The sequence below is a fragment of the Oryx dammah genome, unplaced genomic scaffold, assembly GCF_014754425.2.
Source record: "Oryx dammah isolate SB20612 unplaced genomic scaffold, SCBI_Odam_1.1 HiC_scaffold_5, whole genome shotgun sequence".
Lineage (NCBI taxonomy): Eukaryota > Metazoa > Chordata > Mammalia > Artiodactyla > Bovidae > Oryx > Oryx dammah.
The window spans coordinates 100,303,916-100,321,535 of record NW_024070189.1 but is presented as its reverse complement, the minus strand read 5'-3'; the positions used below and the strand labels follow the sequence as shown (position 1 = coordinate 100,321,535).

Sequence of the window (17,620 nt, the reverse complement as noted above, 5' to 3'; positions counted from 1 at the left end):
GAAATTTGATGGACATTGCTACACACCTTTGTATGCAGGTAGCAAGCGAGTAACACAAGCTCTTAAAATCAGAGTATTATTGTGGGGTTCTGTTGTGGGTTTTTTGGTTTTGTTTTTCTTTTTAAGGTGAAATTTATATAACTTAAAATTCACCACTGTAAAGTGAACAGTTCTGTTTCATTTAGCACATTCACAATGTTATTTAACTACCCTCTCTACTCAGTTTTTGAACAGTTTCATCACTTCAAGAACTGGGAGAACTTATCCCATTATCAGTCTTCCTACCCTGAGCCCCTGGCAACCACTAATCTCCTTTTTTACCCTGGGGGGTTTTCCTGATTTGGGCATGTCATGCAAATGGAGAATGATACAATATGTACATAGCCTTTGGGATCTTGTTTTTTTCACTCAGTGTAATATTTTCAGGATTCATCCATCATGTAACATGCATTAGTGCTTCATTCCTTTTTATAGCTAAGTAATATTCCACTATGTGGATAGATCGTATTTTGTTTAGTCATTCACCTACTGATGGGCATTTGGACTGTTTCTGCCATTGGGCTGTATGAATAGTGCTGCTCTGGTTATTTGTATACAGAGATTTAATTGAATTAATTTCTTTGAGGTGTGCTCCTAGGAGTAAAAGTGCTGAGTCATAAAGTAATTCCATATTTAATTTTTTGGTGGACTACCAAACTAGTTTTCATACTATGTATTTTAACACAAATCTGATTGTTTTGTAGGTACCTTGCTGTAACTTGGCTTATTTGCTCTCATTTTGGAGTGATATTCATCTTAATTTATAATAGACAGATGTTTCTCAACCTTGGCAGTGTTTCTACACACCCTCACCAATGTTCAGTGTTGTGAAATTTAATTTTGCCAATACAGTTGCCAAGTTGGCTCCCACTGGCACTTTAATTTGCATTTCCCTGATTACTATGGAAATTATAGTTCAAAAGCATCATTTCTTTTTTTAAAAATTAATTTATTTATTTTAATTGGAGGCTAATTACTTTACAATACTGTGGTGGTTTTTGACATACATTGACATAAATCAGCCATGGGTGTACATATGATCCCCATCCTAAACCCCCCTCCCACCACCCTCCCCATTCCATCCCTCTGGGTCATCCCAGTGCACCAGCCCTGAGCACCCTGTCTCAGGCATCAAACTTGGACTAACAATCTATTTCAAATATGATAATATACATGTTTCAATGCTATTCTCTCAAATCATCCCACCCTTGCCTTCTCCCACAGAGTCCAAAAGTCTGTTCTTTACATCTGTGTCTCTTTTGCTGTCTTGCATACAGGGTCTTTGTTACCATCTTTCTAAATTCCATATATATGCATTAATATACTGTATTAGTGTTTTTCTTTCTGACTCACTTCACCCTGAATAATAGGCTCCAGTTTCATCCACCTCATTAGAACTGATTCAAATGCATTCTTTTTAATAGTTGAGTAATATTCCATTCTGTATACATACCACAACTTTCTTATCCATTCATCTGCCAATGGACATCTAGGTTGCTTCCACGTCCTAGCTATTGTAAACGGTGCTGCAATGAACATTGGGGTACACATGTCTCTTTCACTTCTGGTTTCCTCAGGGTGTATGCCTAGAAGTGGGATTGCTGGGTCATATGGCAGTTCTATTTCAAATTTTTAAGGGAATCTCCACACTGTTTTCCATAGTGGCTGTACTAGTTTGCATTCCCACCAACAATGTAAGAGGATTCCCTTTTCTCCACACCCTCTCCAGCATTTATTGTTTGTAGACTTTGGATAGCAGCCGTTCTGACCGGCTTGAGATGATACCTCATTGTGGTTTTGATCTGCATTTCTCTGATAATGAATGATGTTGAGCATCTTTTCATGTGTCTGTTAGCCATCTGTATGTCTTCTTTGGAAAAATGTCTGCTTAGTTCTTTGGCCCATTTTTTGATTGAAAGTTAAATCACTCACTTGTGTCCGACTCTTTGCAACCCCATGGGCTGTAGCCTACCAGACTCCTCCGTCCATGGGATTCTTCAGGCAATAGTACTGGAATGGGTTGCCATTTCCTTCTCCAGGGGATCTTCCTGACCCAGGAACTGAACCAAGGTCTCCCACCTTGCAGGCAAACGCTTTACCCTGGTGGCAAACGAGCCACCAGGGTCGTTTATTTTTCTGGAATTGAGCTGCAGAAGTTGCTTGTATATTTTTGAGATTAATTCTTTGTCAGTTGCTTTGTTTGCTAATATTTTTTCCCATTCTGAAGGCTGCATTTTCACCTTGCTTATAGTCTCCTTCATTATGCAAAAGCTTTTAAGTTTAATTAGGTCCCATTTGTTTATTCTTGATTTTATTTCCATTACTCTGGGAGGCGGGTCTTAGAGGATCCTGCTGTGATTTATGTCAGAGAGTTTTCCCTAGGAGTTGTATAGTTTCTGGTCTTATGTTTAGATCTTTAATCCATTTTGAGTTTATTTTTGTGTATGGTGTTAGAAAGTGTTCTAGTTTCATTCTTTTACAAGTGGTTGACCAGTTTTCCCAGCATCCCTTGTTAAAGAGATTGTCTTTTCTCCATTGTATATTCTTGTCTCCTTTGTCAGAGATAAGGTGTCCATGGATTTATCTCTGGGCTTTCTATTTTGTTCCATTGATCTATATTTCTGTCTTTGTGCCAGTACCATACTGTCTTCATGACTGTGGCTTTGTAGTAGAGCCTGAAGTCAGGCAGGTTGATTCCTCCAGTTCCATTCTTCTTTCTCGAGATTGCTTTGGTTATTAGAGTTTTTTTGTATTTCCATACAAATTGTGAAATTATTTGTTCTGGTTCTCTGAAAAATACCATTGGTAGCTTGATAGGGATTGCATTGAATCTATAAATTGCTTTGGATAGTATACTCATTTTCACTATATTGATTCTTCCAATCCATGAACATGCTTTATTTCTCCATCTATTTGTGTCCTCTTTATTTTTCCCACCAGTGTTTTATAGTTTTCTATATATAGGTTTTTTTGTTTCTTTAGGTAGATTTATTCCTAAGTATTTTATTCTTTTCATCACAATGGTGAATGGAATTGTTTCCTTAATTTCTCTTTCTGTTTTCTCATTGTTAGTTTATAGGAATGCAAGGGATTTCTGTGTGTTAATTTTATATCCTACAACTTTATTGTATTCATTGATTACCTCTAATAATTTTCTGGTGATGTCTTTAGGGTTTTCTATGTAGAAGATCATGTCATCTGCAAACAGTGAGAGTTTTACTTCTTCCTTCCCAATCTGGATTCCTTTTATTTCTTTTTCTTCTCTGACTGTTGTGGAAAAGTCTTCCAAAACTATGTTGAACAGTAGTGGTGAGAGTTGGCACCCTTTTCTTGTTCCTGACTTTAGGGGAAATGCTTTCAATTTTTCACCATTGAAAATGTTGTCTGTGGGTTTATCATATATGGCTTTTATTATGTTGAGGTATATTGCTTATTTAACTTATATGCAGAGTACATCATGAGAAACACTGGGATGGAGGAAGCACAAGCTGGAATCAAGCTTGCCAGGAGAAATATCAGTAACCTCAGATATGCAAATGACACCACACTTATGGCAGAAAGTGAAGACGAACTAAAGAGCCTCTTGATGAAAGTGAAAGAGGAGAGTGAAAAAGTTGACTTAAAGCTCAACATTCAGAAAACTAAGATCAAGGCATCTGGTCCCATCACTTCATGGCAAATAGATGGGGAAACAGTGGTTGACTTTATTTTTCTGGACTCTAAAAGCACTGCAGATGGTGATTGTAGCCATGAAATTAAAAGACACCTGCTCCTTGGAAGAAAAGCTATGACCAACCTAGACAACATATTAAAAAACAGAGACATTACTTTGCCAACAAAGGTCCGTCTAGTCAAGGCTATGGTTTTTCCAGTGGTTATGTATGGATGTGAGAGTTGGACTATAAAGAAAGCTAAGCACTGAAGAATTGATGCTTTTGAACTGTGATGTTGGAGAATACTCTTGAGAGTCCCTTGGCCTGCAAGGAAATCCAACCAGTCCATCCTAAAGGAGATCACTTCTGAGTGTTCATTGGTAGGACTGATTTTGAAGCTGAAACTCCAATACATTGGCCACCTGATGTGAAGAGCTGACTCGTTGGAAAAGACCCTGATGCTGGGAGAGATTGAGGGCAGGAGGAGAAGGGGACGACAGAGGATGAGATGGTTGGATGGCATCACCAACTCAATGGACATAGGTTTGGGAGGACCCGGGAGTTGGTGATGGACAGGGAGGCCTGGTGTGCTGTGGTTCATGGGGTCACAAAGAGCTGGACACGACTGAGTGACTGAACTGAACTGATATTCCTTCTATGCCTGCTTTCTGGAGGTTTTTTTTTTTTAAATCAAAAATGGATGTTGAATTTTGCCAAAGGCTTTCTCTGCAGCTGTTGGGATAATCATATGGTTTTTATCTTTCAATTTTGTTAATGTGGTGTATTACATTGACTGATTTGTGAATATTGAAGAATCCTTGCATTCCTGGGATAAAGCCCGCTTGATCATGATGTATGATCTTTTTAATATGCTGTTGGATTCTGACAGCTAGAATTTTGTTGAGGATTTTTGCATCTATGTTCATCAGTGGTATTGGCCTGTAGTTTTCTTTTTTGTGTGTGGCATCTTTGTCTGATTTTGGTATTAGGGTGATGGTGGCCTCATAGAATAAGTTTGGAAGTTTACCATCCTCTGCAATTTTCTGGAAGAGTTTGAGTATGATAGGTGTTTTCTCTTCTCTAAATTTTTGGGAAAATTCAGCTGTGAAACCGTCTCCTCCTGGGCTTTTGTTTGTTGGAAGATTTCTGTTTACAGTTTCAATTTCCGTGTTTGTGATGGCTCTGTTAAGATTTTCAAACTCAAAAAAAAAAAAAAGATTTTCTATTTCTTCCTGGTTCAGTTTTGGAAAGTTATACTTTTCTAAGAATTCATCCATTTCTTCCAAGTTGTCCACTTTATTGACATATAGTTGCTGATAGTAGTCTCTTATGATCCTTTGTATTTCTGTGTTGTCTGTTGTGATTTCTCCATTTCCATTTTTAATTTTGTTGATTTGATTCTTCTCCCTTTTTTTCTTGATGACTCTGGCTAATGGTTTGTCTATTTTATTTATCTTCTCAAAGAACCAGCTTCTAGCTTTGTTGATTTTTGCTATGGTTTCCTTTGTTTCTTTTGCATTTATTTCTGCCTTATTTTTTTTTTATGTTTTCTTCCCTTCTGCAAACCTGGGATTCTTCATTTCTTCTTTTTCTAGTTGCTTTAAGTGTAGAGTTAGGTTATTTATTTGATTTTCCTCTTGTTTCTTGAGGTAAGCTCGTATTGCTATGAACCTTCCCCTTAGCACTGCTTTTACTGAATCCCATAGGTTTTGAGTTGTTATGTTTTCATTTTCATTTGTTTCTATGTATATTTTGATTTCTTCTGTGATTTGTTGATTATTTAGAAGCGTGTTGTTTAGCCTCCATATGTTTGTATTTTTGATATTTTTTTCCTGTAGTCAACATCTAATCTTACCACACTGTGATCAGAAAAGATGCTTGAAATGATTTCAATTTTTTTTTTGAATTTACCAAGGCTAGATTTATGGCCCAGGATGTGATCTATCCTGGAGAAGGTTCCGTGTGCCCTTGAGAAAAAGGTGAAATTCTTTGTTTTGGGGTGAAATGTCCTAGGGATATCAATTAGGTCTAACTGGCCCATTGTATCATTTAAAGTTTGTGTTTCCTTGCTACATTTTTGTTTAGTTGATCTATTTATAGGTGTGATTGGGGTATTAAAATCTCCTATTTCTGATTTCTCCTTGGTATTTGAATGAGATCCTTGCTGGGTATAGTAATCTGGGTTTTAGATTTTTCTCTTTCATCACTTTAATTATGTCATGCCATTCCCTTCTGGCTTAAAGAGTTTCTATTGAAAAGTCAGCTGTTATCCTTACAGGGGTCCCCTTGTGAGTTAGTTGTTGTTTTTCCCTTGCTGCTTTCAATATTTGTTCTTTGTGTTTGATCTTCATTAATTTGATTAATATGTGTCTTGGGGTGTTTCACCTTGGGTTTATTCTGTTTGGGACTCTCTGGGTTTATTGGACTTGGGTAGCTATTTCCTTCCCCATTTTAAGGATGTTTTCAACTATTATCTCCTCAAGTATTTTCTCATGGTCTTTCTTTTGGTCTTCTTCTGGGACTCCTAGGATTCAAATGTTGGAGCATTTAACATTGTCCCAGAGGTCTCTGAGGTTGTCCTCATTTCTTTAAATTCTTTTTTCCTTTCTGCTTCATTTATTTCCACCATTCTATCTTCTACCTCACCTATCCTATCTTCTGCCTGTTATTCTACTGTTGGTTCCCTCCAGAGTGCTTTTGATCTCAGTTATTGCATTATTCATTATATATTGACTCTTTTTTATTTCTTCTAGGTCCTTGTTAAATTTTTCTTGCATCTTCTCAATCCTTGTCTCCAGAATATTTATTGGTAACTTCATTTTGTTTTCAGGATTTTGGATCATTTTTACTATAATTATCCTGAATTCTTTTTCAGGTAGACTCCCTATCTCCTCTTTTTGTTTTGGTTTTGTGGGCTTTTATCATGTTCCTTTACCTACTGAGTATTTCTGTGCCTTTTCATCTTGTTTAGATTGCTGTGTTTGGGGTGGCATTTCTGTATGCTGAAAGTTTGTGGCTCCTCTTTATTGTGGAGGTTCCTCCCTGTGGGTGGGGTTGGACGAGTGGCTTGTCAAGGTTTCCTGGTTAGGGAAGCTTGTCTGGGTGTTTTGGTGGGTGAAGCTGGATCTCCTCTCTGTGGTGTGCAATGAAGTGTCCAGTAGTGAGTTTTGAGGTGTCTATAGGTTTGTGTGACTTTTGGCCACCTGTATTTTAATGATCAGGGTTATGTTCCTACATTATTGTAGAATTAGCTTGGTACGTCTTGCTCTGAACCTTGTTGGCTCTTGGATGGAGTTTGGTTTCAGTGTGGGTATGGAGGCTTCTGGATGACCTTTTGTCGATTAATGTTCCCTGGAGTCAGGAGTTCTCTGCTGTTCTCAGGATTTGGATTTAAGCCTCCTGTCTCTGGCTTTCAGTCTTATTCTTACAGTAGCCTCAAGACTTCCACATCCATACAGCACTGATAATAAAACATCTAGGTTAATAGTGAAAAGATTCTCCACAGTGAAGGACACCCAGAGAGGTTCACAGAGTTACATGGAGAAGAGAAGAGGGAGGAGGGAGATAGAAGTGACCAGGAGGAGAAGAGGGGGAATCAAAGTGGGAGAGAGCAATCTAGCTAGTAATCAGTTCCCCATGAGCTCTCCACAGTTTGGAACACTCAAAGCAGTTCATGGAGTAACAGTTCCTCATGTAACATAGAGGAAAGAAGAAGGAGGAAGGAGATAGGGGTGACCAGAATGAGAAGAGGGGGAGTCAAAAGGAGAGACAAAGATATAGCCAGTAATCAATTCCCTGAGTGTTCTCCACAGCCCAAAACACCCAAAGAGATTCACAGAGTTGGGTAGAGAAGAGAAGGGGGAAGGAGGAGATAGAGGTGACCTGGGGGAGAAAAAGGAGAGTCGAAAGGGAGACAGTACAATCAAGCCAGTAATCACACTCCTAAGTAAAAATGAGTGCTGAAGATTGGCTCTTTAAAGGTACAAAATTGATAACAAATATCAAAAAGCAGAGATTAAAAATCTATAGTAGATGTTAGACTCTCAAAAATACAATATTAAAAAACCACTAAAATTATAAAATATATACATATGAAATTTGCTTTAAAAATGCGGTCTTTTTTTTTGCAAAGTAATAGGGTATAGGTAAAGTCGCTCAGTCGTGTCCAACTCTTTGCAACCCCATGGGCTGTAGCCTACCAGGCTCCTCTGTCTACGGGATTTTCCAGGCAATAGTACTGCAGTGGATTGCCATTTCCTTCTCCAAATAGGGTATAAAAATGAAAATTAATGGAGTAGTAAAGAATTTAAAAATTAAAAAAATTAAAAATTAAAAGCTGATGATAGTAAAATACATCTTGGAATTTCTCTGAATCTGTTGAGGACAGTGTGGGGTCAGTTCAGTTTCAAATAGTTTCTTATTCCAGCTTATACTTCTTCTCAAGATCTGTAGGCCCCTTCCAATGTAGTCAATGCTAACTATAGGGTTTTAATCTTTTGCACCTGTCACTTCCAGATCAGTTCCCTCTTCTTTGTTTCTTTTTGATTCCTCTGTTTGCAAGTCTCTTCAGTGTCTAATTTCTGCCCTGATACAGGGGGGCGAAGGTGATCACTTATTTAGGCTCACTCGTTCAGTTGTGCTATGGGGAGGGAGGAACACTTCAAACAAACATCACTGGCATTTGTGGGGAGTGCTCGCAGTGTCTCAACCACACTGGGTTTGCCCCTGCTCACAGCGTGTGTGCTTTCCTGGTCTACACTGCTCAGGCTCCAGATTGCTCTGCAGGGGAAGTGTTTAAAGTGGGCCCTGTGTTGTATGCACTTCCCAGGTCTAAGCCACTCAAGTTCAGGTTTTTGTGTACTCCACAAAGGCACAGAGTTGGTTGGGCCTGCATTTTGTTCCCCTCCCAGGTCTGAGCAGCTCAGGCAACCAGGTGCTTGATGAGCACATTCTCCTTAGGTGCAGTGCATCTTATCACTTCCCCAGTTCCAGCCCCTTGGTTTCCTGGGCGTGCAGCAAGAGCGCCATCTCAGGTGTGCCATGTGTCTCCTCTGGGAAGCTAATCTCTAACTGCAAACCTCCTGGCAGATGTCAATTGTCCAGGATCCCAGGAAGACTTGGTTAGCTAATGGGAGTCTGCTCACAGTTTGGTGGTGGATGCCTCTCTGGAGCAGAGATTGCCCCTCGCCTTCCTGCTCTGGCTGTCGCCCACCTGCCTCTCTGCCTCTGGTGGGGGGATGGCCCAGTCCACAGCCAGCTAGCTCTCCCCTGGTATTCGCACAATCCTTTGTTCTGTGAGCGGGCTGGCAGTGCCTTAGAGCTTTCTGAGGGAAAGTTCTCTCTCTCTTCCTCTTTTTTTTTCTCCCAGGCTATCCCACAGTTTGGGTTGCTATCTCACATTAGCTTTCTCAGATTGTCCTCTGGGCATTCAGGCCTGGTCCTTACCCTAAGCATGCAGCCCATGCCTCCATGTTCAGCCCCTGCTTGCTGTTGGTGGCCATGAGTGTCCAGGCTACTTCTCATCTGGGAATTGTGGTTAGGTGCGTAATTTGTGGGATTTTTGTTTTTGCTTTTTCCCTCCTGGTTATGTTGCCTTCTGAGATTCCAAAACTCCCCACAGACCCACCAATGAGAGGGTTTCCTGGTGTTTGGAAACTTCTCCTCCTTCATGACTCCCTCCCTCGGATGGGTCTCTATCCCTAACTCTTTTGTCTCTCTTTTTATCTTTTATATTTTGTCCTACCTCCTTTCAAAGAGAATGAGCTGACTTTCTTTATATTTTGTCCTACCTCCTTTCAAAGAGAATGGGCTGCCTTTCTGGGTGCCTGGTATCTTCTGCCAGTGTTCAGAAGTTGTTTTTTTGGAATTTTCTCAGTGTTCAAATGATCTTTTGATGAATTTGTGGGGGAGAAAGTGGTCTCCTTGTCCTATTCCTCTGCCATCTTAGGACCACCCTCCAAAAGCATCATTTCTAAAGAAGGCTGAGTGCCAAAGAACCGATGCTTTCAAACTGTGGTACTGGAGAAGACTCCTGAGAGTCCCTTGGACAGCAAGGAGATCAAACCATTCAATCCTAAAGGAAATCAACTCTGAATATTCATTGGAAGGATTGATGCTGATGCTCCAATACTTTGGTCACCTGATGTGAAGAGCAGACTCGTTGGAAAAGTCCCTGATGTTGGAAAAGGCAATGGCACCACACTCCAGTACTCTTGCCTGGAAAATCTCATGGGCGGAGGAGCCTGGTAGGCTACAGTCCATGGGGTCGCGAAGAGTCGGACACGACTGAGCGATTTCACTTTGACTTTTCACTTTCATGCATTGGAGAAGGAAATAGCAGCCCACTCCAGTATTCTTCCTAGAGAATCCCAGGGATGGGGGAGCCTGGTGGGCTGCCGTCTATGGGGTCGCACAGAGTCGGACACGACTGAAGCGACTTAGCAGCAGCAGCAGAGGCCAGGAGGAGAAGGAGATGACAGGAGATGAGATGGTTAGATGGCATCACTGACTCAATGGACATGAGTTTGAGAAAACTCTGGGAGATGGTGAAGGACAGGGAAGTCTAGTGTGCTGCAGTCCATGGGGTCACAAAGAGGCAGAACAAAGGGACTGAACAAAGACAACAACAAGAATTACTAGTGGGTTAAAAAATCTCTATTGTTTGTTAGCCATATGGATTTCTTTTTTGTTTTATGCCTATTCAAAGCCTTCCCCTTTTTCCAGATTGTTTTGTTCCTATTGATTTGCAGGCATAGAATTAGAGATTCTAAATTGTAATTTTGCCTGTGAATCTTTTCCCTTTGCCTTCTGTTTCTTGTGCCTTAATTCTGTTTCTGTCAGAAACATTCTTCTTGGTTTCTTCTAATGCTTTTATACAATAGGTTTAGGGGTGAAAAACTGTACCATGTGGGTCCACTGTCTGTTTTTATAAAGTTTTACTGAAACCTCACTCATGAAAATTCATTGACATATTGTCTGTGGCTGGTTTTGTGGTATGACAGCAGAGCTGAATAGTTGTGATGGAAGTAGTGTGACCGGCAGAGCTGAAAATATTTACTATCTGATCAAGGGTGGACGATTTGAGAGAATAGCACTGAAACATGTACATTACCACATGTAAAATTGATTACCAGTGTGAGTTTGATGCAAGAAGCAGGGCACCCAAAGCTGGTGCTCTGGGAAAACCCAGAGGGATAAGGTGGGGAGGGAGGTGGGAGAGGGGTTCAGGATTTGGTGGGACACATGTATACCTGTGGCCAATTCATATTGATGTATAGCAAAAATCATCACAATATTGTGACTATCCTCCCTTCCCTCATAGCTCAGTTGGTAAAGAATCTGCCTGCAATGCAGGAGACATGGGTTCGATTCTTGGGTTGGGAAGATCCCCTGGAGAAGGAAATGGCAATCCACTCCAGTATTCTTACCTGGAAAACCCCATGGACAGAGGAGCCTGGTGGGCTACGGACAATGGGATCGCAAGAGTCGGACACAACTTAGCGACTAAACCACCACCACCATCCTGCAATTAAAATTAATTAATTAATTTTTTAAAGGGAAAAAATTGTCAACCTCTCAAACTTTAATCAACCAAAAATATTGTGCAACCATTTCAAATTTGGCTTCAACTGATTATTTTTTAAGACAATTTTTTTTCAGAGCAGTTTCCATTTCACAGCAAAATTGAGAGGAAAGCAGAGATTTTCCATTTACCCTGTGCCCCCTCACACATACACAGAGTCTCACATTATCAATTTCCTCTACCAGAGTGGTACATTTGTTGCAATCGATGAACCTAAGTTGACATAGTATCATCACCAAAGTCCATAATTTACATTATGGTTCACTTTCATTGTGTCTTCTATGGATTAACATATATAGTGAGATGTATCCATTGTTATAGTATCATGCGAAGTATTTTCACTGCCTTAAAAATCCTGTGTTCTACCTAGTCATCCATCCCTCTCCCTTATCCTTTGGCAACCACTGGTCTTTTTATTGCCTCCATTGTTTAGCTTTTTCCACAGTATCATACAGTTGGAATCATATAGTTCACAGTCTTTTTAGATGGGCTTCTTTCACTTTGTAATGTGCAATAAAGGTTCCTCAAAGTCTTTTGATGGATTGATAGCTCATTTTTTGTGTGCTAAATAATATTCCATTGTCTCGGTGTTATTGTTCAGTCACCAAGTCATCTCCAACTCTTTGTGACCAATGGACTGCAGCACCCCAGGCTTCCCTGTCTGTCACCAACTCCCAGAGCAAATCAAGCTCATGTCCTTTGAGTCAATGATGCCATCCAACCATCTCATCCTTTGTTGTCCCCTTCTCCTCTTGCCCTCAATCTCTCCCAGCATCAGGGTCTTTTCTAAGGAGTCTGCTCTTTGCATCAGATTGCCAAAGTAGTGGAGTTTCAGCTTCAGCATCGGTTCTTCCAGTGAATATTCAGGACTAATTTCCTTTAGGATTGCTCAGCTTATTTATCTATTCACCTATTGTAGGATATCTTGATTCTTTCAAGTTTTGGCAATTTTGAAAAAATATGCTATAAACATCGGTGTGCAGATTTTTTTTTTTGTAAACCTGTGTTCAACTCCTTTTGGTAAATGCCAGGGAGTGTGTTTGATGGATTATATAGGAAGATTATGTTCTATTTTGTGGGACATCACCAAATTGTCCTCCAAAGTGGCTATACCACTTTGCATTCCTAGTAATGAATGAGAGTTTCTGTTGTTTCACATCCTTACCAGCATTTCGTGTTGCCACTGTAACAGATTTTAGTCATTCTAATAGGCAAGTCATGGTAAAATGTACTTTTTAATGGATAACTAATTGCCCCAACAAGATTTAATGAATAGTCTATGATTTTGAAATCGGGTTATTCCATGACACTTATGCCATTCCACTGTTTTACATGTCTGTTTCTGTACAATATTGCTTTTTAAAAATTATTTTAGCTTTCTAAATTAATTTTAGTGGTAGTAAAATATTTATAGTGTGGTATTTATATAACACTATAGTGATGATAGTTATAGTAGTTGATAGTGACTAAGACTTAGTCACTACTCTGACTCTGGTAGTCACATATGATTTTAATTATATAAGCAGATACATATGTAAGTCATTAATCCTCACAATAACCATATGAGCTAGGTACTTATGATATCTGCATTTCTCAAATTTAGGAAACAGAACCATAAAAAAATTACATAGCCATGGTTACATAAAAAAGTTACATAGCCATAGCTACACTGGCCATGAAGAAGTATATTTTTTCCTATGTATATCTCTCCTTTTTAAAAAATTTATTTTTGTTGAGGTAACATTGATTTATAACATTATGTATGTTTCACATGTAAAAGGTTATATATCTACTCTGTACACATTACAGTTACTATCAAAAATTTATTTTCTATTCATCTCCACACAGTTGACCTCTTTCCCCATTTTACCTTCATCTCTCCTTCCCCTCTGTGTCATGTTTAATTTTGTTTGGTTTGTTCATTTATTGTGGTCTTTATTTCTTTATTTTTTATATTGCACAAATGAGTGAAATTATATGCTATTTGTCTTTAAGCACCTGAGTTATTTCACTTAGCATAATATGCTCAAGATCCATCCATGCTGTCACAAGTGGCAAGGTTTCATATTTCTTATGCTGAGTAGTATTCCACTATGTATTTAGATATATCTCACATCTTCCTTATCCCATGCTTAAGTTGTTTCCACTTCTTGGCTATTGTAAAATATGCCATGATGAACATAGGGCTGCACACATTTTTTTTTAATTTTTTTAATTTATTTATTTTACTTTACAATTCTGTATTGGTTTTGCCATACATTGACATGAATCCACCACGGGTGTACATGCGTTTTTGAATTCAGTTCAGTTTAGTTCAGTCACTCAGTTGTGTCTGACTCTTTTCGACCCCATGAATCGCAGCACACCAGGCCTCCCTGTCCATCACCATCTCCTGGAGCTCACTCAGACTCACGTCCATCGAGTCCATGATGCCATCCAGCCATCTCATCCTGGGTCGTCCCCTTCTCCTCCTGCCCCCAATCCCTCCCAGCATCAGAGTCTTTTCCAATGAGTCAACTCTTCACATGAGGTGTCCAAAGTACTGGAGCTTCAGCTTTAGCACCATTCCTTCTAAAGAAATCCCAGGATTGATCTCCTTCAGAATGGTCTGGTTGGATCTCCTTGCAGTCCAAGGGACTCTCAAGAGTCTTCTCCAACACCACAGTTCAAAAGCATCAATTTTTCGGCGCTCAGCCTTCTTCACAGTCCAACTCTCACATCCATACATGACCACAGGAAAAACCGTAGCCTTGACTAGATGGACCTTAGTCGGCAAAGTAATGTCTCTGCTTTTGAATATGCTATCTAGGTTGGTCATAACTTTTCTTCCAAGGAGCAAGTGTCTTTTAATTTCATGGCTGCAGTCACCATCTGCAGTGATTTTGGAGCCCCCAAAAATAAAGTCTGACACTGTTTCTACTGTTTCCCCATCTATTTGCCATGAAGTGATGGGACCGGATGCCATGATCTTCATTTTCTGAATGTTGAGCTTTAAGCCAACTTTTTCACTCTCCTCTTTCACCTTCATCAAGAGGCTTTTTAGCTCCTCTTCACTTTCTGCCATAAGGGTGGTGTCATCTGCATATCTGAGGTTACTGATATTTCTCCCGGCAATCTTGATTCCAGCTTGTGTTTCTTCCAGTCCAGCGTTTCTCATGATGTACTCTGCATAGAAGTTAAATAAGCAGGGTGACAATATACAGCCTTGACGTACTCCTTTTCCTATTTGGAACCAGTCTATTGTTCCACGTCCAGTTCTAACTGTTGCTTCCTGGCCTGCATACAGATTTCTCAAGAGGCAGGTCAGGTGGTCTGGTATTCCCATCTCTTGAAGAATTTTCCACAGTTGATTGTGATCCACACAGTCAAAGGCTTTGGCATAGTCAATAAAGCAGAAATAGATGTTTTTCTGGAACTCTCTTGCTTTTTCCAGATTCCAGCAGATGTTGGCAATTTGATCTCTGGTTCCTCTGCCTTTTCTAAAACCAGCTTGAACATCAGGGAGTTCACGGTTCACGTATTGCTGAAGCCTGGCTTGGAGAATTTTGAGCATTACTTTACTAGCATGTGAGATGAGTACAATCGTGCAGTAGTTTGAGCATTCTTTAGAGAAACTCAAGTAAGATGGTAGGTGTTACAAGAGGGCATCAGAGGGCAGACACACTGAAACCATACTCACAGAAAACTAGTCAATTTTATCATACTAGGACCACAGCCTTGTCTAACTCTTTTTGAATTAGTGTTTTTGTATTCTTTGTATAAATACCCCCAAAATGGAATAGTTGGGTCATATAGTAGTCCAAGGCTTAATTTTTTTTGAAGAAAATCTGTATGGTCTCCCACGTTGGCTGCACCAAGTTACATTTTCCACAATGTCACATGAGGGTTCCCTTACCTCCACATCTTTGACAACACTTGTATTTTCTTGGTGGAAGAACTTGAGTTCACTTCCCCTCCTGAAAACACTAAAATCTAACTGCTGCATAACCTGGACAAAAAGACTGGAATCTGTTTTTCTGAGTTTCTTCTAAAATATGCAGAGGAAGGACACTCTCAAGCTCATTTTATGAGGCCACCATCACACTGAAATCAAAACCACAAAAAAAGGGGAAATTGAAGGTCAATATCACTGATGAAGATAGAGGCAAAAATCCTCAACAAAATACTAGCAAATCAAATCCAACAACACATTGAAAGGATCAAGTGAGATTTATCCCAGAGATGCAAGGATTCTTCAATATACACAAGACAATCAATATGATACAACACATCAACAAACTGAAGAATGAAAATCATATGATCACCTCAAAAGATGCAAAAAAAGTTGTTGACAAAGTTCAACACCCATTTAGGACTAAAAATAAAACACTCTACAGCAAGTGGGCACAGAGAGAACCTCTCTAACTTAATAAAGGCTATATACGACAAACCCATAGCAAACATCATTCTTAACAGTCAGTAATTACTTTACAAGTCAGTGTTTCATATATGGAAAAGACCCAGTCCTGATGGTATTTCTTATTATCTTTAGGTAATTTTATTCATTTTTATTTTGGGGGGTGGGGAATTAAAATCTACTTTTGCTAGTCCATTCAAGGATAACCACCTGTATCAGGGTCCTGATACATGCATTTGGTGCTCCCCACTTGCTTATAGATAGATTGCACATTCTTAGGTATAGATAATGGGATAGAGTTCATTTCACTGGGAATAAATAAAAGATTATGATGAGACAGACTATGCAACAGGGGGAAACATTGGAGAAAATTGTGTAGCTAGTATGCATCAAACTCTGATGGAGTGTGAGTATTTTACAGATCTGAATCATTACAAGAGTTCTATGGAGACAGATATTATTAAACCCCTCTCATCCATCACAGTTCCAAATCACCAAACTGGCCATCAGAAGCTTAGGGGACAGAAAGTTCTGTGCAAATTTCTCTTTATGCCATTTTTCAGCTCCTTATTCCTGAGACTGAAAATGATGGGGCTAAGAAAGGGGGTGAAGACTGTATAGATGGTGGTCATCAGAGTGTTATTGTCCATAGAATGGGGGCCTTTGAGTTTCAGATAGATGATGGAGGCAAAACCGTAGTGCACAACTACTATGGTGAGGTGGGAGACACAGGTGGAGAAGGTCTTGTGCCGGCCTTCAGTGGAGGGGATCCTCAGGATGGCAGCCACAATGAAGACATAGGAGAGGAAGATGAGGAATAAGCAGCCCATCAGGGCTGTGACGCAAACCAAGATTACAACCATGGTGACAGAGGCTGTCTCCTTTCCACAGGCCAACTTCAAGAGGGAAAGCACATGGCAGACAAAATGGTGTATCTCCTTAGACCCACAGAAGGTGAGATGAAAAACTATCAGTGTCACCATCAACCCTACAGCTGAGCCACCAGCCCAGCACCAGAACACAAGACGGGCACAGTCACGGGTGCTCATGAGCACATTGTAGCGCAGGGGGTGGCAGATGGCCACGTAGCGGTCATAGCCTATGATCATGAGCAGGAAGGAGTGGCTGTAGCCAAACGTGAAGGAGAAGAACATCTGGCTGGCACAGGCCACAAAGGTGATGGAGCGGTGGGTGGAGAGCATGTCTGCCAGCATGCGAGGGGTGACCACAACAGTGAACAGGATCTCGGAGATGGAGAGGGCGCAGAGGAAGAGGTACATGGGGGTGTGGAGGCTGTGCTCCCTCCAGATGGTGCCCATGATGAGCAGGTTCCCCAGCAGCGTGAACAGGTACATCAGCAGGTACAGTAGGAAGAAGGTGGGCAGGAGCTGCTGAGGGAAGTGGGAGAAGCCGATGAGGATGAATTCAGACACTGTGCTGTAGTTCTGAGCAGATGAGGATGCTGCATCTGGGGAGATCAGAAAGAGAATGAAGGCCCAGTGATTAAAACAGAGGTTCTAACATAGATTAATGGCAATTGAGGAGCTCTATACTATATATTCAAGGGTTTCTCAGCAGTAAAGAATTTGCCTGCAATGCAGGAGATGCAGGTTCAATACCAGGGTTGAAGAAGATCCCCCGGAGAAGAAATGGCAACCCATTCCTGCATTCTTTCCTGGGAAATCCCATGGACAGAGGAACCTGGCAGGCTACAGTCCATGGGGTCACAAGAGTGGGATATGACGTAGTGACTAAACCACCACCATCCTAAATATTCGTTTGCTTAGCTTGTCTGGGTCTCACAATCTTCATCAGTAAGATGGAATAAATCATAATACTTACCATTTAGTAGTGTGATAAAGATAAAATGAGATCCCATACACTAAACGCTGAAGACAGAGTTTGGCATCTAAGTTTTTGTTAACAGTGATGAAAAGAAATAAAAGATTC

General features: G+C 40.3%; 1 protein-coding gene across 1 annotated transcript; it reads right to left on the bottom strand.

Moving 5' to 3' along the window:
- Positions 1-16,176: 16,176 nt before the first annotated feature.
- Positions 16,177-17,115, bottom strand: LOC120864171 (olfactory receptor 10H4-like). The gene has a single exon (XM_040241023.1). It carries the CDS (start codon positions 17,023-17,025, stop codon positions 16,177-16,179), a length of 849 nt encoding a protein of 282 aa, XP_040096957.1. The 5' UTR covers positions 17,026-17,115.
- Positions 17,116-17,620: the final 505 nt, after the last annotated feature.